The following is a 25,232-nucleotide window of genomic DNA, read 5'->3' on the forward strand; positions in this document are numbered from 1 at the left end:
TGTGTCCCAGTCCACTAATCCTGCTCTCCACTCTTCCTCACCAATCCTGTCTGTACCTCACTCTTATTTCCCTCTGTATCTGACTACTGCAGCTTCACCTCTCTTTCTTTCAAGGCTGCTTAATGCTCTCCAAGGAAGGCTGAAAGTCTCAGCAGGTTTATCTCTTCCTCTTAGGCCAGAATCCTTTCATTCTCTCTCAGGAATGGAGAGGTGCCAAAGCTCCCTGAGCAGCTTAGTTTTTTCCTCCCAAACTCATCCTGTCCTGGACTTCTTACAGAAAAGCCACAATAAACTGCTGAAACTTGAAAAAAAGAATGCCATTCTCACAGGATAAACTCTGGTTTCTACTGAAAAACCCTGGTAAACGCTACTTATTGGGCAAGAAGTGCACCAAAAACATTCATGAAATGCATCTAGTAGCATATGTTCTGACAGAGAATTCTTCCAGGTGATATGGGACTTTAAAGAAAGGTCTTAAATGGGACTGACACAAAGCAATATAATAATTATTTGGCAGTGCATAATATCTTTATTTAGAACAATAAAGTATAAGTATATTATGTAAATTCCAAATTTGAAATGGTATAAAAAAAGGATGTGGGAAAACATCTATCTTCAAGAGGACACATATGTACACACATCACATTTTATAAACTTTTTTGATTACCTTCAGTCAAAATGTAACTATGCAAAACTGTGCTGACATTTACATTTAAATAAATGAATTTTGTCCATGATGCAACCAGCAAATGTCTGTCTCTGTCACTTAAGAGTCTGAAGTTTCCGTGTTCCATCAATTTGATAACATAATAGCAACATGCCACCATTACTGTAGATCTGCATTTAAGGCAGTTGAATCAGATTCCTGAACTGAAGAATGTCAGATAACTTTAAATGTAAATCTAACTCAAAATACCAGTATTTTATATATACAGTTAGATTTTCAATTTAATAGTTGTATCGTGTGTACTGAACAGTTTCAGCACATTACAAAGAGAGAGCAACAGAGAAAACAGAGCTGGTGAGGATGAGAATCTAAAAAAATGTGCTGGTTGTACACATACTCCATAGTTAAGCATATTTATAGTCAAGTACATTTTATAAGCAAGCTTATAAAATGACCTTATGATGAAATAAGTACCATTAATTCATTCAAGTAAACACAAGTCTAAACAGAGTTACTCAGCATATTACTATCTGGTGGGGTTTTTTTCCTCATAAGGCCCTTAACAATTGCATGCAAAAGTGAACTATTTCAAAGGAAACCTAAAAACGTTAAGTTTCTCACCAAACCACAGATATCCAAAAGCCAAATTTGGCTGACCTTTGTTTAAAAAAGTACAACACCCATTTTCCCCCAGTTTCAAGAGGAAGGGTGTTAATTTTCCAACTGTGTTAATGCATAGCCTCTGTCTACCCAAAAAGAAGACTGAAAAACTGATCACTCTCCAGAAGCTAAATAGCTTACAGTGGAATACAGAGGCAATTAAAGGTCTACTTCTGCCACCCCAACTCCCACTGAACTGTAACTTATTCTGTTTCCATTTATTTCAGAGATGTCTTACAAGTCAGTTTTCCTTCAAAATTTGATTATGTCCAAAGATGTCCTCAGTGGCCACAAAAAGTTTCCAATAAATTCACAATCCCATTTCCAGTGCCATGCTCTCTACTGTATCTATAGAATGTCTAGAAGCACCCTTCTGCTTTGCAAGAGAACTAAGAACAGATGACGTTATGTTCAAATCTCTCAAAATGGGTTGCTGAGAACAGGAAAACCATGAAGTCGAACAATTCTGCTTCTCCATGTGTCATACGACTTTGCTGCATATTCAAAGAACAAAGTTTGTGATGCGAAGGTGGGAAGTTTGCCCATGAATTTTCTTTCTATTCTCATATAGCCTTACATTTGCCTTGTTCCACAGAAAGATTAAAGCATCTAACATTATTTGAAAGTGATTTAGCTACTACTTTAAGGTGTTGCTCTTGGAAGGTGAATATTTTGTCGCAATCTGTGTTTAATGCATGTTTCAATTCATAGCTGATATTTTCTGTAGTATTGAATAGTAGACTAAGAAGCCTAAAATATTACACATTTTGAATACTGAAGTATAATTTGGAGCACACCAGTGTGCAACATTATTGTGTATTTGATTTTCTGGAAGGAATGCATTTAGGAACATTAATAAATACGAGATAATTGTTTGACTGAATCTAAGGTTGTTTTTTAAAACTTCAAATGCATAAACTTGCCTTAATATCATATTGCATGAAGCATTTAAGGTTTTTGTACAACGCTGCTGGATACTTTTCCATTCAATCAAAAACAAAACACAGTTATTCTCTGCATTACCAATAAGGTGCAAATTTCCATCAAATAGGTCATACTGACTTTTTTTTTTTAGGGTAACTCTTAAATAGGTTTGAAACTCAAAGTCTGAGGGCCTTGAGAGTAAGGAACTACACAATGTCAAAGGGGACTTAACCGCAGACAGGGAATTCTGTTGGTTGAGGAATGCACTTGCTTTTTAGATGTGATGAGCAATCTTGATTATTAATTGGATGAGTTCTATAGGAGCATCTTTCTGAATAAACATGAAGCTTCTCACACTAAGCTTCTTTTGATCTTGTCTAAGAGAAGTTCCTCAGATGATGCAAAGTTCTGTTATACTTAATGTAATTATGCTAATTTATACCAGCTGAGTAGGACTTGAGGCCCCTTTTCTGACATCCAGGAAGTGCAAAAAGGGCCTGAGTATAAATAAAAATTCCACATGATCAAATCCTTGCATCAGTGAATTCAAGAGAAGTTTTAACAGTGATCTCAGTAGAGTAAAAATTCCACACAGAGTGGCTACATACACACATCAGCTCTGTCATCAAACATGGTAAGGTTCTGAGTTTTTTTCTTTTTAGTAGGTATGTAAGACAGTTTTACCAATAATACACACACACACACACATACATACATATATGCACACATCCGTATATATTATATGTATGACATATTCTTTTTATGCATGGTTCTCAGGAAATTCAGCAGAAGAAAAAAATTACACAAGAACTCTTAAAAAATTTAGTAACTATACATTTTAAAGAGAATTTCAACTTTATGCAAAACATTAAAAGGGATTTTTTTTAAGTTCTTAAGTGGCTTAAACTAAAACTCTTGCTGACCTGATCAATTTGATCACAGATGACAGTTTGATATCTGAAGTGGGCCTTTAGCCTTTACCTTTCGGGAGTAAACCCCCCTAATACCGATAAATAATCATAGCCATTATCTGAAAAGAGCCAAGATGAAAAGATGCACAACTACACTTGAAACTTTTACCATGGTATTTTTAGGATTTTTACTTGAAAATACATGTCTGTTCATCAGTCCTGTACATATTCCACTGATGCTATAACAGCAACAGATGCAGAAGACAAGTGGGAAACAAAGTCTTTCTCTTTTGTTTCAAAAGAATTAACCTTCAAGAGTGGAGAATGCCAGGATATTAAAGCTTACTTATCACTTAAAACACATTGCAAACATTAATTATAGCTGATGTAAGTAAAAGCTAAATACACTCTCAGTATCTTTCAGATTTCCTACGCTAGACATTTAAAGACAAAGTATCAATGGCATACATCGTCAGAATTTAAAACACATTTCACAGGTTTGTCTTTATTCTGATGTTTGAACGCAATTCAGACTCTTTACTTTCCCTAAGCATGGCTGGAAATTTCACCAGTTTTCACACACCCAGCAGTTACTCTGAATGCTTCGAAGCTCTGTGAGGTACATTCACCTCCTGTTTTCTTCGTCTTCATCCAGTATTTGCTTCTCCTGAACAGAGACCACCAACGCTGATAAATTCTTGAGGCTTTCTGGGGTGGGCAACCAGCCACCTGGCACCCGACAGAGACCACATGTTGCTGTAGACACGGCCTTTGCCAGGCATAAACACAGCTCCTTATAAGTAAAAGTCTAGAACTCTAGTTCATGGCATAACTTTACTTTTGAGTTTTATATACAACATTGAAAAGTATGTTATCTGTATCCATTTCTGCATTTTCTGTCAGTTCCGAGACCTCCATCTGAAGACATCAATGTAAGGTAGAGGACACAAAATTTAAATTAAGGATGGAAAGGTATTTATGACTTGCAATGATTACACATAGTTGGAGGCATTTGAAAGATGCTCTTTGTTCAGGACATACTTTTTTTGCCAGAGTCAGATGAAAGTACTAATGCAATTAGAAATCCTCAAATGTCACACAAGGTAGATATTCACATAAGAGACAGTCCTGCTAAGTGCACACTCTTCTTGTAATTGTTCAATTCACTGTTGGTTTCACAGTAACAAACGTAAATTGTCCTCATTTCTATATCATGTCTACGGAGTCATGGGCAGCAACAACAGATGCAGACTCAGTCTGTCACTCCAGAAGGAATACGAATGTGCTTAAAGCTGCTTCATTTATGAAGCGAACATGGAACTGTTACCTGCTTGAAGAGAAAAACAGAAACTGATTTTGCTGATTAGTCTTCCTCTCCGTGTAACTAAACAATAGAGCTTTTCACAGACATATAACAGAGATGTTTTTTCCTTATCATTTTGGAAGCAGATAAATTTAATGACATTGTGTAGACATTTCTTTACTCAGAAAGAAAAATGTTATAAGATGTACTTTCCTGGTCAAGAACACACTTGCCTGCAAAAGCTCATCTAAGATGATGAAACAACCCCCATGGTTTTACAGGTTGTTTGTGCATTTTGGTATTGGCAATCTCTGGCAGGAAACTTCCCTTTGAAGTCATCTTGGACAAGTCAATACCAAATTGAGTTTACATGTTTGGAAAAACTGAATGACTTTTTCAGTGCAGTGAATTTTCCTTCTCACTGAGGAGAAAAGCAGTTAAGGAGACTGAAACTCACTCAAACACCTGACAGTGACCACTACAGGATGAGCTGCAAAACCTGGATTGCCTGTTTACTCTTACATTGCTCTTTCCACTCATGATATAAAATGAACCATTCAGTGCTGCCTGAATCTTCCAGACTCTTTCATAGACGCCATGGGTTAAGTACAGCACAGTTCCTGTGGTAAGAAGCCCCCTGCCAGAGAAGCACACCATTCTGCAGAGGACAGCTGGAACTGAGAAATCTCACTTGCCTTTGCTCTTCACTCTTGCATACTAAAGCAAGAATGATGCATCTGATGAGGCTACAGAGACTGCAAACTGTGCTGACTAAGCAACAATTAATAAAAGCTCAGCTCTGCTTGGCCTGTTCTCCTACACTCACCTGCTACTTTTAGCAGATTGTGTTTTTAGTTCATATTGCTTTCAACAGCTGCAAGACAACAGCTCTGTATCAGCTCTTGAGCCAAAAAGGAGTAGCAATAGCTATCCTTCATTTTGGAATTCCTGCACATTTCATTTTGAATCATTCAAGTTAAAAGTCAAATGTCTAAATTAATGGTACAGGATTAATTAAATTAGTTGCTAAAGATCTTATGCAGCTTATTGACAGCAAGATGTATTTTTTTTCCTAAAATGGGCTGCTGAATTGCCACAGCTGAAAGTAACTAAGTCTATGGTAAGACTGTCACCAGAGCAACTTACCAGTACATGAAACAGTAACAGTGTTGAGGGGAAAAAAAGCAACAGCTACACTTGTAGATGTTCCTTTTCTTTTTGCTGCAACATACTGGAAAAAAAAAAAAAAAAAGGTACTTTATTAGTATAACAATAGCCCTTTAATTCCAATAGAATAAAAAGGTCCATAGAATCATAGAATCATAGAATCATAGAATAGATTGGGTTGGAAAAGACCTCCAAGATCATCAAGTCCAACCCCTGATCCAACTCCAATTACTATATCATGGCACTAAGGGCCACATCCAATCTCTGCTTAAAAACCTCCAGGGATGGTGAATCCACCACCTCTCTGGGTAGGCTGTTCCAATGCTTGATTACCCTCTCTGTAAAGAATTTCTTCCTAACATAAGTTAGTTTAAATGAAAGGGAACCCAAAGTATTATAATTTATATTTGCTATTAGTTCCTCCTATTTGTAGATGAATATCCCTAATTTCTCACGAAGGTGAAATTTCTTATCTCTGCTGTATATGCCAACACATACGCCATATATTTAAGAAGACATGCGATGGAGAATGCAATCTGTCTAAATTTCCTGCTAAGGCTCTCTCCAGCATTTAACTAATTTTTTCCTCTTTTCTTTCTGTATAACAATGTTTTATATTTCCTGTGAAGTTAAAAGGAAGATGTATGTTCCTTTTCACAGGTTTTAATATCTGTGAGGATGAGGTACAGAATGAGTTACTCGTAGCAACTAATATACCTGGTGAATATACAGTCTTTCATTCTATATATCATACATGAAGGAAATTTGTTTTAAGGATTTATTATTTTAGCAAGCCTAAACACTGAAAATTTCAGCTTCTGTGACCAAAATGGTAGATCAGAACTTTGACTATTTCTGTGTTCAACAGTGGGCAGCACAAGATATTTCACACAGTGTGAGACAACTACAGTTTGTGTCCTTCTACCATCTGCATCAGATCTTTCCCTAAGTCACTCAATTAAAATCTGACCAAACATCATAATATATGAAGTTAAACAATACTCTCAAAATGCTATAGCATGAATATCCCTAAGCCCTTTTCTGGATTTCACGGAGTTCTTTGCCCAATTCATATCCAAGGAGCTTCAAAGTCTTTGATTGTTATTTCTAAGGTATACTTGATTGGCTGAGTGACATAGAACTTTTTCTGTTGAAAAGTCAGATAAAGCCATGTTTACGTATGAGTTTAACTATGAACAAAGCCTTGAATTATTTCAGGATGACAGTTGGAAGTGATTGGGATTTTAATGAGTCCTCATTAACTTTCTACAAGCATAAAAAAACTCCCTGGAAAACATAATATCCTGGGGAATACAAAAAAGTAAAAGAATGGAAAAAACATTATTGTAAAAAGTATTTAACAGGATTTAGGAACACAACCAGGAAGACATTGCATTCTATTTATTTCCATAATATCAGCCTAGCTTTACACCACATAGCAAATAACAACATTCATTTTATTTTGTTGCTTCTCCTATAGGTCTCAGCAATCCTTTTTCACAGTGGGAGTAAGGACAGACAAAGCAAAGGTAATGTCCTCTTTATAGAATTTTGTAAGCAGAAATATTCTCCATATCAATTTCTATATTTACACCAGAAGGTTCTTTAAAGGGCACACCCTAAGCACATATTTTACCTGTGCAGCAAGACCTTGTGTTTGCGGGTTTTTTTGTATTTGTCATAGAGCTAGAGAGTAACAGAAGTAGCTCTCAGAGATAAAATCACACTTGCAAATGCAAATATCAAGTGAAATACTATACCTTATCTCATTTTCCTCTTGACAGTCATGACACTGTGTAGTTTCAACACTTTCTGGTCTGGATTCAGGATGGGTTTTCTAGGAATAAAATGCATTAAATATAAATATTCTAAAGCTTTCTTTAGTAACTCACTAAACAATTGCTGTATGTTTCAAGTTGTTCAGATTTTCAGTATCAAAGTCAGCTTGCAAAATGCAGGTCAAATCTTACCCCCTAACATACATCTGCTACTGATATAATTTTACTGTTGAAGTCTTTGTATTGTAGGCAGGGGCACAAGGAGCAAACGCAAAAAAATTCTATTCCCAATACACAATAGGAGAGATGGAGAACTGGGTGAATCCCACATTTTTAGTTTCCAATTAGAGAGCGATCATGCTGATAAGACAGGATTTGCACTTTGACAGTGAAATTCAAGAATCTGACACACAGATTTACAACTGCATGCCACAGTTCAGTGAAAATCAGAAGAGGTGTCTCTTGTTTTCAACTGCAGAATGGTTCTGCTCTTCCCACCTCCACCATAGCTAAGAAATGTAGTATCACTGTGTAAACAATTAAATGTAGCATTTCTTACCTTCCAGTATATGGCTCCCAAAATAAAGCCAATAAGAAGAGACAGCAATGATGTCAATGCTATGCTGATCCCTTGCAGGCTGGAGCTGCGAATGAAGCCAAGAGCTTCTTCTGTAATTAAAGATACTCTGTTAGTGAAGACAGATTTATAGCAGAAAACTATCCTCAGGGCAACACTATTAGCAAGAGCACTTTCATGCAACACCTACATAACAGCATCTTAAATCGCAGAACAGATACTTCAAAGTGCTATGTGCATGAAGAGCACTTCATACAAAATCTTACAGGAAGTTTTTGACCACGAGGATGCTTCACCCAATTCTGAAATAACTGTGTTGAAAAGTATCAACACTAATTCTCTTTCTGTCACCTGTAGAGAATTATCGCTTTCCCACACTTCAAAGTTTTGGATTTATTAATTTTTGGAGGTCTGAATTTGAAACACAAAGTAATTATCTGGAAAAGAATATATGTCAATTTGTGCATTTTCCTAAGATCCATCAGAGACCTCCCACTGACTGCAGACAGGCACTTTGCCTTGACACTAATGAATGATCAATGTGAGGCCACTTGAGGGTGGTTAATTTAACGAAATAAGCTGACCACTTCTAACATCTTCTTGGAAAGGTGCCACTGACTTCAGCAAAATCAAACCCTTGGTACCTTGAGGTGTAGCTGTGTTTTATTTGGTTATAACCATTTCTTGATAGCTTTTAACATTTTAAATGGAAGGGCAGCAATCCTAGTCTTTCCATTTCCCTCACAGGGAGCTGCATGCATGCTGAGACTAAAATTTGGCCTTGCAGTTATTTAATCAAGAGCAGGATGTAAAAAGTCCTACAGAGTCACCTGGGGATCCTCCTTCTGAAAGGCAAAGCAAGCCACAGACTGTTAGACACCATCCAGACCCGTTCTGTTTCATTTCAAGGTTGGGAGTCTGCAGTTCGAGTGGTGGGTGTATTGTCAGATTATAGGAAAAGAACCAAACTGTAAGCACTGGAAAAGTATAGGTGATTGGATACATAGAAAGGAAAATGAACTGACAGCACTCCAAATTCGTGTGACTCATGCAAACACAAATGTCTAAGCACATACAGCATGATATACTGGGTCAAACAATGTATGTTTAGTACATTATTAAACAGCCTCCAAAAATGCTCTAGTTTGGAAAGGAGCATCTTATAATTAACTATCAATTAATTTTCAACTTTCTGAGATTTTCTGGTTGATATTTTCCAAGTTTTAGACAAATATCCTTTTTAATCTCTGAAATCCAGCTGTGTTTTCTAGCCTCAGTGAAGAGAGAACTAAAAAGACAGCATAAATTCTGCATCTTATATATTCATATAATATATATCTCTGTATCTCATACACTGTTTAAAAAGTATAGGTTCTGACTGTAGTGGCTTGAATTTCACTTAGATCTGGAAGACTCGGCACACTAAAAGAAAGCATCAGTCAAGCAGAACTGATACTAGCGTACCGTGAAAGAAATCTGTCTACAGAGAAGGGAACAGATAAAGTCTGCCTCTGCCTGCTCAGAAATTAAAGACAAAATCAGAAAATAATTGGGGGAACATATCTTTTCTAACTTTCTCTCACAGATTAGGCACAGAGGATGTTTGGTTGCAGAACTGATCTTCAGAAAAACTGGGTAAACTCAAGTGGGGTAGAGCTAGACTAAACAACTCAAAAAAGCCTTCCTGTCATTAGTTTATCTGAACTGTATTCTCAGAAGAAAATTCCTACATTGCTCTTGTGCTCTAGGCAAGAAAAGTGCAACCCTCGTTTGCCTAATGCCATTCCTACCAGTGAGAGACTGCTGAGTTATACAACTAAATTATGTAAATCATATGGGGATGGTCTTGTTTTCCAGATTCTGACCTGCAAACTTCAGAAAAAAATTAAAAAGTGAAATAAAAGTCAAAGGAAAGACTCTTCACTTCATGTAGAGCATAATGTATTTGATAACGTTGTGGTAGAGTGCATAACTTCAGAAACCCTTTGCCTACCTGCAATGTTGGGCAGCATGTCATGGCAAGCATGCTGTTTTTTAAATGAACTTCTAGGGAAATCTTCTGTATGCAAGGCAACCAGTGATAGTTTAGCACCCTTGTTTTTAACAGTATTTTTCACAAACTTAATGGAATCTTTGACAGCAGAAGAAACCCTTTACAATGAGGTATCTAAAATTGAAAAAAAAATCTGATTTTTGAGAAGTTATCTCCAATGCAGACAATTTCTGCATCATCACGGAAAACTGAAAGGAATTCATAATAAGCTTTCCATGTGGGGACCTGTAACCCAGAAACAGAACCTAAATATAGTCCCATTGTGACACCCTTCCCAGTTCATCTTTTAAAAATGACAATAGATTTTTTTTCATGATTTGATATAACATGTATGAATTAATTTGAAAATTAAGTAACCTATAACTACCTTAAAAAGCAGACAACAACAGATTATTTAATTTCGCATTGAAGTCCTGAAAAAAGTCTCTTGAAAGATCTGGGGAGAATGAAATGAATCATGACAGGTTTCTTCATTGCCTTTTATTTATATTAACATCTAAAACAGAACAGGTTGGAGAATTCTGAGTCTGGAGCACCTCACAGAGACTTGTGTCCTAATGAAAAAAAGGGAGATAAGGAAAGTAAGCTGGCTATCATTAAGTTTTTATTCCTTCCATAGGGACCTTTTCCTCTGTTAGAAACTTCAGAGCTCTACACAGAAAGATTCTGACTCCCATGAGTTGTAAAGACAGAGCAGGAGAGGGAATAGGAGGAAATCAGGTGTAACAGGAACTCTGTGAACCCTTTGGGCAATGTCAAAGAAAGTGCTGGCTTTGCAATTAGTATATTATCCGCTTTAAACAGATTCTATCCAGAAAAGTACAAAAGGGGAGTGGATGCAGGCCAGCACCTCTCGGAACTCTCACTCTACATATCCTGGAAGATTCCCTAGGGAGTCAAGCTCAATTGATGCTGATTTATGTATAGTCTTCATGGACATTGGGATGTTTAAGCTGCAAACAAAATATATTTACAGTAAAAACCACTCAACTACACAATAAAGTTACTGAGCTGCTTCCTACCGAGCCCTATGTGATGAGGATTCAAAGCACTGACTTGGGTTTTTTTTGCCATATATGTCTCAAAGGAATTTTCAGTTTACCTCTGCTCAGCTCCAACACAATTACCACAAGATCTTATCTATAAAAAATTCAGAGCAGCTCTCACCTGTTCATTAGGGTTTTCCATTAACTATGAAGTTGGAACAAAGGCACAGAAGGCAACATCAATTGCATTAAGCCACGGGTGAACGTTTTCAAATTGTAGTGCAATTACTGAATTAAACTATGGTATTCTTTCCTTAATTAAAAAAGGAGACCTTATTCCTAAAAGCAATCATAGAGATCTCTGTGTTTACAGACTCTTTGAGCTGCTCGGTATGGAATAACAAAGCTCAATTATTATGAGGAAATTATAGGCAAAATTGGAAGAAGGAAATAGAGAACTTTTCATGAAAATATTAAGAACATCATGGCATTAAATTGAGGGACAAGTGTTAGTAACAGCTAATAAGTTTGAGCTTTAATCAGAGCAATGTGAGATTCATCTTATGGATGAAAAAAAGAGACTATTATTTACTGCTTGGTTCAACCACTGAAAGAAGAGATCAGGACTCTAGTCTTCCTATCCTTTGTTCTTTACATAGGAACCATCTCATCTGAATTCTCTAGGCTGTGCAAGGTATAATGATCCAGAAAAATACCAGCAAGGTTCAACTTAAACAGTTAAATGGAATTTCAATTGGACTACAGTCATGAATCACAAAGAGGAAAAACCAAACCCCTTTAAATAAACTGGGAATGCTAGTGGTGGTGTCTTGAGAATTTTATGGAGGAAAAGATGAAGTGGGAATATGCCACAAATCTACATTCTATATTACAGGAATAAAACCAGCACTACTACCATTAAAAAAAAAAAAAATAGAATAGCATAATTGTTCTACTTTACACTTAGTTGGGCTAAGACTTTTGGTGTAGATTTAATTAAGATTCTACTATATTATTGTAATTTAGTGTTATTTTTGTGTAAAAACAATGGAGTCATGAAACATGGTTCTTTCAACAAAAGTAAGAACAACATTAAAACACATAATTTAGCTTATTTATATACAATTTATATGATAATTATTACACAAATTATTTTATTAGATGATGCACTTCAGGTTTGTCTAAGCTGAATTTAAAATGAGGAGCAGTCCAAGTCATCTGACCACACAGACTTTATTAATAAATTCAAAATTTATTATTAATCTGGAGGGGTTCTTCTGCAAATACTGAATGCTTCTAAATGCTCTAGGAACTATTAAACTAAAAAAATAGCTCAATTTAAAACTACTTAAAATTGAAGAGAGTTATTTTTTAAAAAATTACTGCAGTTTGTATCTGGAGATGCTTTTTTTCAGGCCTCCTCTCTTCTCCAAATATTTTTGGTTTTGAAATTTGAATCTAGTGGTGCTGTTCTGAGAACAGTACTGAAGCCAGAGGACTCTGTGCTGGGGAGTCTTCACATGGGAAGTAATAAAGTTTATTCATTGTTGTTCCTTCCAAGAAGGTAAGGATTAACTAAAAGCAAAACTTCCTCAGCAATAAAGTTAAGACAAAACTAAAATCAGTACTGAAGGTCACTTCAGGGAGTAAAACAGAGATGCCAATAAAGATTTCACAGCTCTCTCCCTGCAAAAAACTCCAAACAAATAACTATAGCGCAACCAGTCAGCATTCAAGTTAATGTAATTTAATCTGATTATGAGTTCAAATTATCCCCAGCCGCAGACATGCAGTCCTCATGTCATTTCTACATAAGGCTGTTAACTGATATCCAATTTTCCAATAAATTGCTTAAGAGAATGATAATCAGTTAAAACACACCTGTACAGCATATGGTAGCCAAGCAATTTCGTTGACTTACTGCATTATTTTAATTAGGCTTCTTTCCTACTTGATTACCAGTTCCAATTATAAAACAAGATTAATAATCCTGCTTCTGTGCTCTCCTCCACAGTACAGACACAGTTTCCACACTCCACTGCACTGCCTGGCATCCCTCCTATTACTGTACTGGGTCAAAATCCTTTCATCTGAACTGCTCCTGTAATCTATCTGTCTGTCTTTTGGCTCCTTGATCCATTCCCATTGCTTCAGGCTGTGGCTGAACATTTTTCCTCTAGCAGTGACAGCAAAAATTATCACATGTTCAGACCCGAGAGAGAAACAGGTATGCATTCTTTAACCCCCTCCTGGTGCCTCACAGTTAGCCCTGAGTTCAGCAAGTACTTGCAGACAGCTCTGTGACCTCTTGGCAGGGAATCTATGGCAGTGAGGCTTCTCTTTTCCAGAGAGGTAGGCTAGCAGCCAGGAGTTGAGGGTGGTTTTTTATTCCAGCATTCTGCTCTAAGGGTTCTGGGGTATGATAACTTAAGACCTTCTCTTAATTAGAAAGCAGTCAGGAAGGGCTTCAAATCTGATAGCAGCTGTGAGCCAGCTAAGAGATAGTACGCATAGTGCTAAAAGCCCAGAGAGTAACTAGATTGCACATTCCCAAGAGAAGGAGCGCAAGAAGAAACTCAGGCTTAGTAGTATCTGTCCCACCAACAATTGTGTCCAACAGGCTATGTCAGGCTGCCTCCTTGCACGTGATTTCTTATGCGCAAGGGAGTACCAGCCATACGCTTCGTCATCACACACTAAGATAACATAGATTTTCGTGAAGTGAAAAGGGGAAATTTTAAAGAGAGACACACACACATTGTTATCCTCATGTGTCTGGGAAGCAGGAACAAGGAAACAATAATATGGTTGAGCTTTGATCACCATTTCAGAAACCACTAAGGAAAATCCCCTTCTTTTGTTCACATGGGAAGCTCCAGAGATTATTCACCTTATTGTATATGATGTCACTAAAAGCCCCTGAAATGTCACTGTTTTCTTCCACCTCAGATTCCTATACCCCTTCTGACCTCATGATGGGTAATGTTGAAGCTCTTAAATCAACTATTCTGGGCTCTCTTATCTGTCAGTGACCAGTCATATAATACAGTGACCAAGACAGATGAGAAACATGGAGATGATTAAACAAGAGAGAAGACTACAGCCTGCCAAAAGCGTAGAAACTTTGTCATTGACCCCAACCGAAAGCGCGCTGATTGTGGAGGCAGCCCTACTGCAACTACAGCAAGCAAACATGGGGACTGTCTTCTGGTGTGGTATAAAAGCAGACTGACAGTACTACCAAATCGCAGTGTACAGGCAACCTCTTTGTCCATGTGAGTACCCTCAGCTGGTTTAGGATAGCTATTCTGTTCACTTGGAGCAACTTCCTTCTCAGAGAGTTAAAACAAAGTGTCTGGCACAGCCAAATTTGCTGAGGCCACATGACTAGTGAGACCTCACGACAGCCAAAACAGAGGCCTGCCCTCTCCAAGTTGTAGAGAGCTGTCACATCACTGTAACTCGATAGTATCTATACATTTTGGTTAGATAAGTTCATTGCATTTCAGTATGACAGCTGAGAAACACATGGCACACCATCAGGAACATGGAACTTCCCATTAATTTGCACAATTAATGACATTCTTTTCCTCTGAGCTCTCATAAAAATCAGCTACTAGAACAAAATGGAGACATATATTTAATCACTTGTACTTACTGTTACTGCTAGTGCTAGTGCCAATGCTGTCATTCCTAAGGGAGCTGGCAGCAACAGGAGGAAACAAAAATGTTTTTGTGACAGCGACTCTGGAATCTAAATAGAAAATGAGTGTGTTAGTATTATGAAACTTAAAATACAGTTCCCTCTATGTAAGTTGATGGGCTATAGGGCTACTCTGATGTGGCTATAGGACTGTTTTTAAAAATTGGATGTAGGGCTTTTTATAAAGTGGATTAAGCAAAAAAAGTCAGTTTTATTAAGAAGCAGTCATGTCTAGAAGCTTAGATGCTGCTGAATAGCTAGTCTGGAAAAGCAACTGCTGCAAACAAGTTCTTAGGTTATGGCACTGATCTACTAGCGGTGTAACTGTGCAATTGTATATATTGCCCTAATTGAAAAGCTAATAGTTGTCAGTGGAGAGAGTAAAAGAAAAGATAGTAAAACCCCTCCATTTACTGGAAGGATGAGAAAAAACTGCAGGAGCCTGCCTTGAGCTTGTTAAAATTTTTAAATGAAGTAAACATGGCCCTTTTCAGTAGAGGTAAGATGAATATGAAGGTGACTTGAGGCTGCTGAAATTTGCAGCTTGTCCTATCTTCCTGTCCTTTCAGTAGTTCAATCATAGGCTCCTTTGCTGCCTTATAAAACTAAATAGAGCATTAAAAGAAGATAAGAGCAATGTAAAGAGACAATCCAGGATATATTTGGAATGAAAAGAAACAGAGCAGTGTACTGTGAGGTTATTTGGATTACATCAAGGAGTGATGTGTCTAGGAATGAATACACTAGTTTTTCTGTCACATAGAACTTGACTTCAAACAGAAATACAACCTTCATTGTCCGTAGTAATTTTAACTTGCAGTAAAAAGGTGACATGGAGGTACAGTATCAGAACCTAAGTATCTCTGAAATTCAAGGAAAATCACCCATTTATATCTACTTAGATTCTGTTCCCCAAAAGAAGAGCCATCTTACCATTCTTTGGTGTTTCTACTGTTGAAGGCAGAATGCAGTCATTCTTATCCACTGTGTCTGCAAACTCCTTGTAGACCTCAATGGTAGTATTAAAGTGCCTAAAAAAATCCTCAGGAATGAAGCGACCTTCTTCGTAAAGGTGACCATTCTCTTTTACAAAATCCTAGCGTAAAATACAGAATTCAGCTTGAAAGAAGGTCAAGAGAGACATTCATTTCAAAATCTCAACAGATGATAAAAATAGCCAAAGATGACACAAAATAGTTTAAATTTTTAACCTGTGGAAGACCAGATTGGCTGTATACAATTTTTTATAAAACATACAAGTCTTCTGATCTGAAGATTTTAAATTAGCTTTGCAAATAGAAATGAATTATTAATACAGTGTTGTAAAATTGCTAAGGAATGATAGACAGTCTCCCATCCTACACTGAAAATGAAGAGATGTTTTTTTAATTCCCTTCATTAAAAAAAATGCCTTGATTTCACATTACTTGGCAATGTTTCACAAGATCCTTTTAACCTGAACACATGAAAACAACACAATCATTGGTAATGTCATTAAGAGAACAGGGAACAGAATACAATAGCTGAGATACGCCACTGCACAGAAGCAGGCTGAGATCCCTGATAACGTATCTAAAAATAAGAGCAGGACTATAAACAAGGAAGCCCAATCACTCTGATGTCTAACAGACAAGTGCGTTATACCACACTAAACAACAAGATTGAGATCCATGTTAAGATGATTGATGGTTATCTTATTTTTTTTTTCTTTTTACCTGATTTCGGGTTTCATAACAGCTGTTTCTTATGCCAGGAGGTCAAATTTGGCCTGGAATTACTCTGTACTCCCAAGAAGGAGGACAGCATTAAGAATGTGGTTTAAATATGTCCTGAGGAAAACTTCCAGGTTTTGGCTCCAAAATTGTTTTATATTTAATGCTGAAAGTACTAGACTTAACATAATTTTTCTCTGAGGAAACCAATAGCTAGTTTTTTCTCTGAATTACAGAATATTTACTTCTCTGTTCTACAAAATAAAATTCCTTTTTCCCAACCACATCCCAGCTGAGTGCTTTGAATCACCAGGACAAAAATAAAAAATAAATATATATACATTGAAGATTTAACAGAATTCAGTTTGAAATGGAAAGTAGGGAATGTCTAAATATTCTCACCAGTGTAGTGCAAATACATGACAAGGTTACACAGTTTTTCCACTCCAAATGCACCTTAGTGTTTTAGTTAATTTGATTCATTCTGAGTGTTAAAAAGGTGCAATTACAACAGCTAAGAACTTAGCTGACAAAAATAAACATAGATGGAAGATGAAATCCTTGCTCTAAAGAACATGATAGATTTTGCCTGTTTTATCAGTGGAAACTTCAACTACAGAACTTATTTTTAATTACGGATAGTCTGGTTACAGCTGTATAAGGGACTAGAAAACTAATTTCTCCCCACACCTCCCCGCCCCTTTACACAAGAGAATCAGCTGTCTCTTGAGCACCTGGAATCCTTCCAGCTGCTGTAGGAATCCAGAAACACATGGAAATGGGCCCATATGCTATGGTCTTCACTGTGCCTTTGTATAAAAAAGTTCATTAAACCATGGCAAAGCTTTCAGAGCTTCACACACTGTGATACATACTAGGAGTATATTAATAGCTTCAACACATCATCTTTAAATTTTACATTAAGATCACTAGCAAAATCAATCATTCAAGCTGGATGCACAAGGAATATACCTGTTCATTTCAAACAGTCCATAATGAATGGATTATCCTAAATATGATGGTCACATTTTTAACTATTTAAATAACTGTATACAGGTCATTTTATACACTGTAATACCTCCTGAGCCATTTTTGTTTGAAGCAGGAGATAACATCTAGCCAACGTTAGAATAGTGTAGACTGTTTCTAAACAAAGTAGGATTTCAGATGTACAGAAATAGAAATGAGAACAAATCTAAGGAAGCTTTGGACATTTTTAAACTACTACTGAGTACTGTGTAACAGCAAGTTAAAAAAAAAAATATCCAGTATAAAAGCAGAAACTCAAGGTATAAGGTTACCTTGTTTTTATCAAAATCGAGGCATGCCATAAGATCATTAATTATCCTTCTGAGATTATTGATGATTGAATAGTTGCTTAAAACATCTGACATATCTGAAATATCCGAAAATTTCTGGAGAAGATTATGTAGACTCCTTGAAAATTCAGGCACCATCAAATGCAACCAACAGTGATCAGGCTGTCAGGGGAAAAAAAGGGAAACACAGGTAGATTAAATATCAGACTTTTGTAAAAACTGGTTAAGCAGCTCAATGTGCAAAAGCAGATTAGACTGTTCTTTCCAATTTAAATTATGCTGAGAGTCTAAATTAAAATTATTCTTCTTTAGTGTGGCCAACTTTCTCCTCACTCCTTTTGGTAAAATTTCTATTCTCACTCATACTGACATATTTATGGTTGTCTGTTAAATGACATTCATTAAAATTCTTAATGAATGCCAAGTATCAGTGTGTTGAGAGTTTGAGCCTTGGGACATGTTGCTATGAACCCTAATCCATGGTTTCATTAACCTATTTATTTTATTCAAATACCCATTGCTTTAACAATTCTTTAAACCAATATCAGTTTTCATTTTATTATTGTTACCTTACATGACTCAGTTAACTCCAAAGATTCTTGATTTAAATTTCTTCCCAGGAAGGTTTCCATAAACATTTTGCATTAAATCCCTGTGTGCTTTCATCCACCTTTAAACTAGTTAGTTTAGTTAATTCCTTCTCTTCAGCTTTTTCACTAAATACCATTACTGGGAACAGTTTCTAGATCTAAAAGCCTTTTTTTCCCTGACAAAAGGTTTTTGATGACAAAAGTGTTCTGTGCAGCCTCTTGCTGTATGTGCCACTGGAAAAGAGTTCAAATCCTTTCACTGACACCTATGCAATTAGTTTGCAGACGAAGTTTGTACAGCTGTTCACGTGACTGAAACCTTGTAATTCATCTTGCTGTTTTAGAGGGAGCCAATAAATTCTTTGACTTAGATTTACATAACAGTAGGCAAATAGATAAAACAGTGGCCCAGCCCAGGAAAAACCCTAACTCAATATGATCAGCAAAAATACAGGTAATGCAATAGTTGCACTGCAACTCATACCTGGAAATCTCTTCCCAATAAATGCTGAATTTTTGCTGGTAAATGTTGTGGGAATTTATTCCATGTGTGAAGTTACTTTTTCTGTCGTTAAAAAAATCCTGGCCCAACAAAACCTAAATACTCTCAGTAACACTAAGTTTCCAAATGCTGCCCAGTGTGTGGACATCATCCACAGAATCCACCTTCTTCAATGCATAGCAAATGTTTGGTGATGTATACACTTCTAGGCTTAATCTCATTTTACTCAATTTCTTTAATAAACCCTCATACAGATCCTTTGTTAAAAAAAAAAAAAAAAAATTATCCACAGGTGTTGTTCTGCTTTGATGTGTAAATGTTTTTGACAAGAAAAAATATACTTCATGTTTTTGAAGAATAATCAGAGTATTAGACTTTCAGGCTTAGAGAACCAAATGTAAATACATTACTCAGCTCCACTTGACTTCCCACTTCTGTGTACAGCTCTCTCACACAGTGGTAACAAGTGTCAAGTCAGTGATACCACCTTCTGCAATTATTTCAACAATTACTTTTTTTTTTAAGAATTAAACAAAAGCAAATAAATCAGAGAAAGCTTGTTGAAACATACTCTGTTCAAGCAGCATATGTTGTGCCACATCCCACTGCCACCACGAGACAGAAAACGCATTTTATTCTTCTGCTTTGGTGCAGGAACAGTGACACAGAACTACCGTGCTTCCCTGAACTGGAAACCCTTTTCCTCTGAGGTTTTGAAGGTGAGCTTTCTCCTCTGGCAGGAACTAGAAGCTCACTGCTTCTCCTAGTGAGCATTTGGCAATTCCAGCAGGGAGTCTATTTTGTTGCTCCTGCGGTTTATCATGTGTGTAGGAGTCTCCTCTGAACTGTTCTGACCTACAAAGCTGTATTTCATGAGAGCTCTAAGTTTTCTTTTCACTAATTTCAGGCTGTGCAATCACTTACTACCTTAACACTTGCCAAAACAAGGATGAAACTGCTCAAACTGAAAAATGTCACGTTGTTTGCTAGGAGAAATGGAGGTTTAACTCTGAATTTTTTTGTGTAAACTTTGACCAAGATTTACATTTAGGGCGACTGCAAACCTAACTTATCTTTTACTGCTAGGTAGCCCTAAGTTAGCTTTTACTTACAGTTTGAAGTTTATATCATCTTCTGAATTCAGCCTCTTCTGCTGTCATCTTTGCCTTTTAACCTTCAGGCTAGCCTACACAGTTCCCTCTATGTAAGACTACTTTTAAAGACACTCAGTTGCCTTGAGCTCGTGCATAATGCAACAACCTTTCTCATTAATGGATGGGTCAGTCTGTTCCCGTTACATGCACTACACTGGCTTCCCATCTGCTTTGCACTCACCCTGCCTTCCTACCTCTAGTCATCTATATTTGAGACTTGCTACTTTGGGTACACTTCCCACTTTATGCATGCACAGAAGATTGAAATCTAGTGAAAAAAATTGCAGAGCACCATTTCAGTCCCTTCAGAGCCAAGCAAAGGGCATTTATTTTAGGGAAAGCTGTGGGTTTCCCAGCTTGCAGGAACCTTGCAGAACCCAGAGCAAAGCATACTTATTCCACCAGCCTTTGCTGTGGTATGCATAACACAACCTGAAATTCCCAGAGAGGAATTTGGCAGAGTGGGATGTGAATACCCCTGCAAAGGCATGTGGCCAAGAGCCACACCTCCCATTACAACGACTGAAAGTGGTGTACTAGTGAAGTGAACATGGAAATCTCAGCTCTGAACTTCTCTTCCTATTTATTTCTTGGCTGCTCGTCATAAATGTAAACTGGATCTAAGTTTCTGGATATGACACATCGAGATGACATGGCATTTAAAGTACAGCAAAGAATCTGCATATTGGCAGTCAAAACAACCACAGAGAGAGGCAAGAATTAGGCAGTGAGAACAACCAGGACTCATCGCTCAAGCAGGCTCCCTGGCCTTCTTCATCTGCAGTGACAACCTCCCCAGGAGTGCAGCGGAGGGAGCAGCCTCAATCCAGTCCAACAGCTACTGTGCTCATTCTGGAAGCTGGGGGAACAGCATTCAGACTATGGCTGCCCTCCACAGACATGAATCTCATCACATCCGGCACCAAAATCATTGAATTTCAAAAGGCACAGCAGCCAGGGGATGGTGGCAGCCAGTCTTATTTCCTTTCTCTCTGAATATTGGCCATCATAAGAAATGGAAATTTTTCCGTTAGTTTTATTTATATAGGATCTAGTACCTGACTTCCACAGCTTTTGTTTTGCACAGTTTTTCTCTCTAAAGAATAAAGTTTAAACTGGGTTTTCTAGAGTACTCTAATTTTTATTAAAAGCCTTGAGCTTCCAACAAAACTCATATCGTAACCCCTCATAACCTCACAACTCAGGGCCATTCACTAACCCTCAGCCTCCTTTTCCTCCTCCCATATTCTTGTTATTCAGCACTGAATATCGCTTCTGGCATCATTCTCCACTATCAATATGGAATATTGCTAGATTTGCTATAACGTTGTAGGATAGGATGCATTTTTAGATGTGTGTCACACAGAAACTGGGCTTTCTTAATGAAAACCTTGTACAGACGCAAAACCAGCTTCTTATATCTAGCAGATGACTTTCAGCTACTGATGTATGTAAAATGATTCATTCTTAAGACAGGCACAATATTGTTAAGTTTAACTGACAAAATCATCCTTTTCTTACTTTTTCCTTTCCTTAAAACAATATAGCATACAGCATAACCTGTACTTTCACCTTGTTTCCTTTTCTCCTTTTTCTTGCAGTGTTTCCAACAACCAAGAGAGCATTTACAATACATCATTCTAAATTTTTTTTTTGTTAAATTGAGGAAAACCAAAAAAGTATTTAGTAGATTAAGCAATAAGATAATGTGATTTTAACAGAAAATGTTATAGAATTTTAAAATATATAGATGATGTTTATTTTAAAGTATCACTATGTATTAAACATGGGATTATACAGAAAGAATAATACAAAGAAAGTTGTTTAGTTCCTGATGCTACCATTTGCTGAACTTAAGGTTCTCCTTACTGGCTACTCAGTATTTGTTGTGCTTTAATGGTATTTCCACTGGCTGAAACAAGAAGGCCATCGTGCAGCAGTTGCAAAGTATAATTAGAGAGAACATACACAGGAAATTATTAGTTAATAAATATTATTTTCAACTGATATAATGAAATAATACTGTAGTTTGACTTTTTCCAGAAAAAAAAGGTTAAAAAATTTAATGTGAAGAAACATTTTTCTAAGATTCCTGTAATTTAAAAGGCTTTAAGGTACTGTGGGAATCTCTCTACATTTCTTTTAAATAAATACTTGGGAAGCTTATGAAAAGTTAAATAATCATTATTTAACTGTAACTTACTAAGCCATAGGACTAAGCACAAAATGTTACAGCCATCACTGGTTCCAGTGGGCTATTTTATTGGAATTATTTTGAAGTGGTTGTACATACCAGACTATCCATCTTTGGGACATATTTAAGGGTTATCATATAATCATTTGGAAGATTTCCAACCTACAATAAAAAGATAATAAAAATGTTATTACTGACTACACAAAACAACACTTAATTTCCATTACTGCATTCAACAAAAGCTACCAAATATTCAACACAAATTTTCAGTAATTTACCAGGTGCAGGTAAAGTTAAAGGTTTGTCTCCAGTAAAGGTGCAGGTAAAAAAGGTTACTTACATACCCAGTTTCCTGTGGAACTGTTATTTACCCTTATTTGTTCACGAGTGAACCACCTCTCCACCATAATACACCCAGATCATGTTCAATGCTACCGCTTCCCAGCTGAACTAAAGTCAACAGTGTGTTGAGGAGTGGTGATCTGAAGTTATTAATTACTAGAGAAACCACTGCATTTTCATCTTTTAATGGCATGTGTTGAAGTGTTTACCTGACAGTTTCTACATAACCCCAACCCCTGTAGACAGTAGAGGACACAGAGGCAGGTAACTAACCCCTTTTCCTTCAAATAATTTCTAACTTCAACATGCATCTGTACCTAAAGAAATATTTAACTGCCTTGTGCTTAGTTACGTACCAGGTCAAAAAAACACTTGTTCACAACTTTAACTTTGAAGTTGTTTCTCTTACTAATGATGAGCAAATAGTTATGTCACAGCAATGTCCTGAGGCAAAGGAGAACTTCCATACATGTTAGCTGAGTGAGGCTTTGCAGATGTGGGAGAGCATGGAGTGTGGTGCAGCAGAGACAAGGAGTGGAAGAAGGATTCTAATTGAATTATACAAACCAATCTGCCACAGATGGGATCCAAAACTACTGTGAGACATGGCTGAATATCTGGGGAACATGAAGACTTGTGAGATGAACAGTCCAGCAGTCAGTGAACTGCCACAGTCTTCTGAAGTATTTTTTCAAAAGGTTTACCAATAATGTGGTGCTTAATGATACAGTAAATCTATTTTCTTTTGTATCAATGAAAGATTCAATTGATATTTCTCATCCTCATTTGAAATCCATTTACTTAAAAACAATATGCACAGACATAACTCCTTTGGTGCAAAAGCATTTTTACTTCAGGTTAAAGATCATTCTGTTATGGTACTGCTTTTGATTCTGCTGCTATAGCAACCAACACAGGAATCGTCTTTTTTCCCCTGTGCAGTTTTTAGGTAATATTTTCTTTGACAAAATATGTTTTATTTGTTAATTAAAATTTAGTTTCAAATAAAAATTAAAACGGTTGTTTCTAAATGTTATGGTTCTAGAAATGATCAAGGACAATACTAATGCACAGTCAAACACAAGTGAATTCCAATTCCAAACATTTTTTTTTTTTTAATTTATCTGGGCTAAGTCACAACCTTTCAGTTCAGTGTCATTTATCTTTCTCCTGCAGCTTTAAAAAAACCCAATTACTCTACAAATGATCCAGGTAAAATCCTTTCCTTTTTCCTTTTTTTTTTTTTTTTTTTTTTTTTTTTTTTTTTTTTTTTTTTTTTTTTTTTTTTTTTTTTTTTTTTTTTTTTTTTTTTTTTTTTTTTTTTTTTTTTTTTTTTTTTTTTTTTTTTTTTTTTTTTTTTTTTTTTTTTTTTTTTTTTTTTAATACCTACACATTCCCAAGGTAGCAGTTCCAGAAGTGTCACTAAAATTCTTTGTATTTCCATTTACCTATAATTTTGAGAAGTCGATTCAATATGCTATAAACACTGAAAAATATTCCAATATATTTGTTCTCTCTTTAGAGCATCTGATTTATTCTAAATCCTCACCCAAAGTTTTTGTCTATTTTTCCTTTCTCTAAAAATATGGCATCATGACATACTAATAAGTAATCCAAGTTTTTTTCTAGCTTCCTTTGCGTGCCTAGAGAGGTAGGATTAGCAGCACTTCATGCAGCACAGATAGTGAAGATGCTACTCTATGTGCAAAGTTTCCTATACTCACTCTAGAGGGATTCCATACTTAGCAATATCAGCAAAACCACTGCTCTGTAAGAAAGGTCACTGGAAGATTAAATTTGTTCCATATCAATGAACACTACAAGAATTGATATGCATTATGTATACAATCTACTTTTGTGGCATGAAAGCCTGCGAAACACTTTCCATGTTTAGTTAAAAAAACTTAACTACCCAAGAGCTCAACTTCTCAATCAAAGCTAAACAATACAGCTCAGCCTCAGATATTTTTCTCCTTGACAGATTGTGAATCAGAAAAGATATTTTTGAGTTTACTACTAGAAATGAAGATCACTGGGGAGACCATGGCAAAGACAAAATGTATGCCCTGCCTCAAGACAGAACTTGTTAAAGTTTTATCAACTAAACTCCACATGTCAGATGCTCTGCTGGTAAATGATGGATCTCAGTCTAAGTGAGAGAGTAACACTTGTGTCTCTCTTGCACTTCCTAACTCACACACAGAAAATAGGGTAAAGCCCCTGACATAAGCGTGAAGAAGTCTATACTAAATCTCTGCATTTTGTATTCTCTTACTTTCCTGAAATGAATCTTGACATTTCCTTGAACACTAGCCATTGCTAGCCAGCTGCTGAAATAATCCTGAATGGAACGAATGGACTCTGCACACCCACTCAGTGCAGGGTGCCTGACTGCTGTGGCTTCCAGAAGGAGCAGATGATGAGGGGGTTCTGACCTGCCTTAGCAAAGGTGGTTGGAAAATGACTGTCCTCTGAGACTCCCTGCATCCTTGAATGGCTTTTCTATTAATTCTTCTACTCGACTCCTTAACTACAGTGACAAATTTGAGGGGCCATAAAATACCTGCCTGCATGATTTACCTTGGTTTAAACAGAAGTAACAGTTTTGATGATTACAGAGAACATCAACTGATAACCTTGGAAAGGAATGCATAGAACTAAAAGTATTCTGCATTGCAATTAAAATGTCA

The 25,232-nt window shown here is 36.6% G+C and overlaps 1 protein-coding gene across 2 annotated transcripts in view; it reads right to left on the reverse strand.

Annotated features, from left to right (window-relative positions):
- Positions 1-1,206: 1,206 nt before the first annotated feature.
- KITLG (KIT ligand) overlaps positions 1,207-25,232 on the reverse strand; it is a 56,430-nt gene continuing 32,404 nt past the window's right edge. Inside the window, exons 3-10 of one of the 2 annotated variants that reach the window (XM_027901550.1) lie at positions 22,300-22,362; positions 17,743-17,922; positions 15,663-15,825; positions 14,685-14,780; positions 7,970-8,079; positions 7,393-7,469; positions 5,612-5,696; positions 1,207-4,489 (exon numbers count right to left, since the gene is read on the reverse strand). In XM_027901550.1, coding sequence (XP_027757351.1) covers positions 5,657-5,696; positions 7,393-7,469; positions 7,970-8,079; positions 14,685-14,780; positions 15,663-15,825; positions 17,743-17,922; positions 22,300-22,362 — 729 coding nt within the window. In that variant the 3' untranslated portion in view covers positions 1,207-4,489; positions 5,612-5,656. Of the gene's footprint in view, positions 4,493-5,611; positions 5,697-7,392; positions 7,470-7,969; positions 8,080-14,684; positions 14,781-15,662; positions 15,826-17,742; positions 17,923-22,299; positions 22,363-25,232 lie in introns of both variants that reach the window. The other variant, XM_027901549.1, reaches the window with a different exon arrangement.

Source organism: Empidonax traillii, unplaced genomic scaffold (genome assembly GCF_003031625.1).
Source record: "Empidonax traillii isolate 1590-97213 ecotype Southwest subspecies unplaced genomic scaffold, ASM303162v1 scaffold797:size354868, whole genome shotgun sequence".
NCBI lineage: Eukaryota > Metazoa > Chordata > Aves > Passeriformes > Tyrannidae > Empidonax > Empidonax traillii.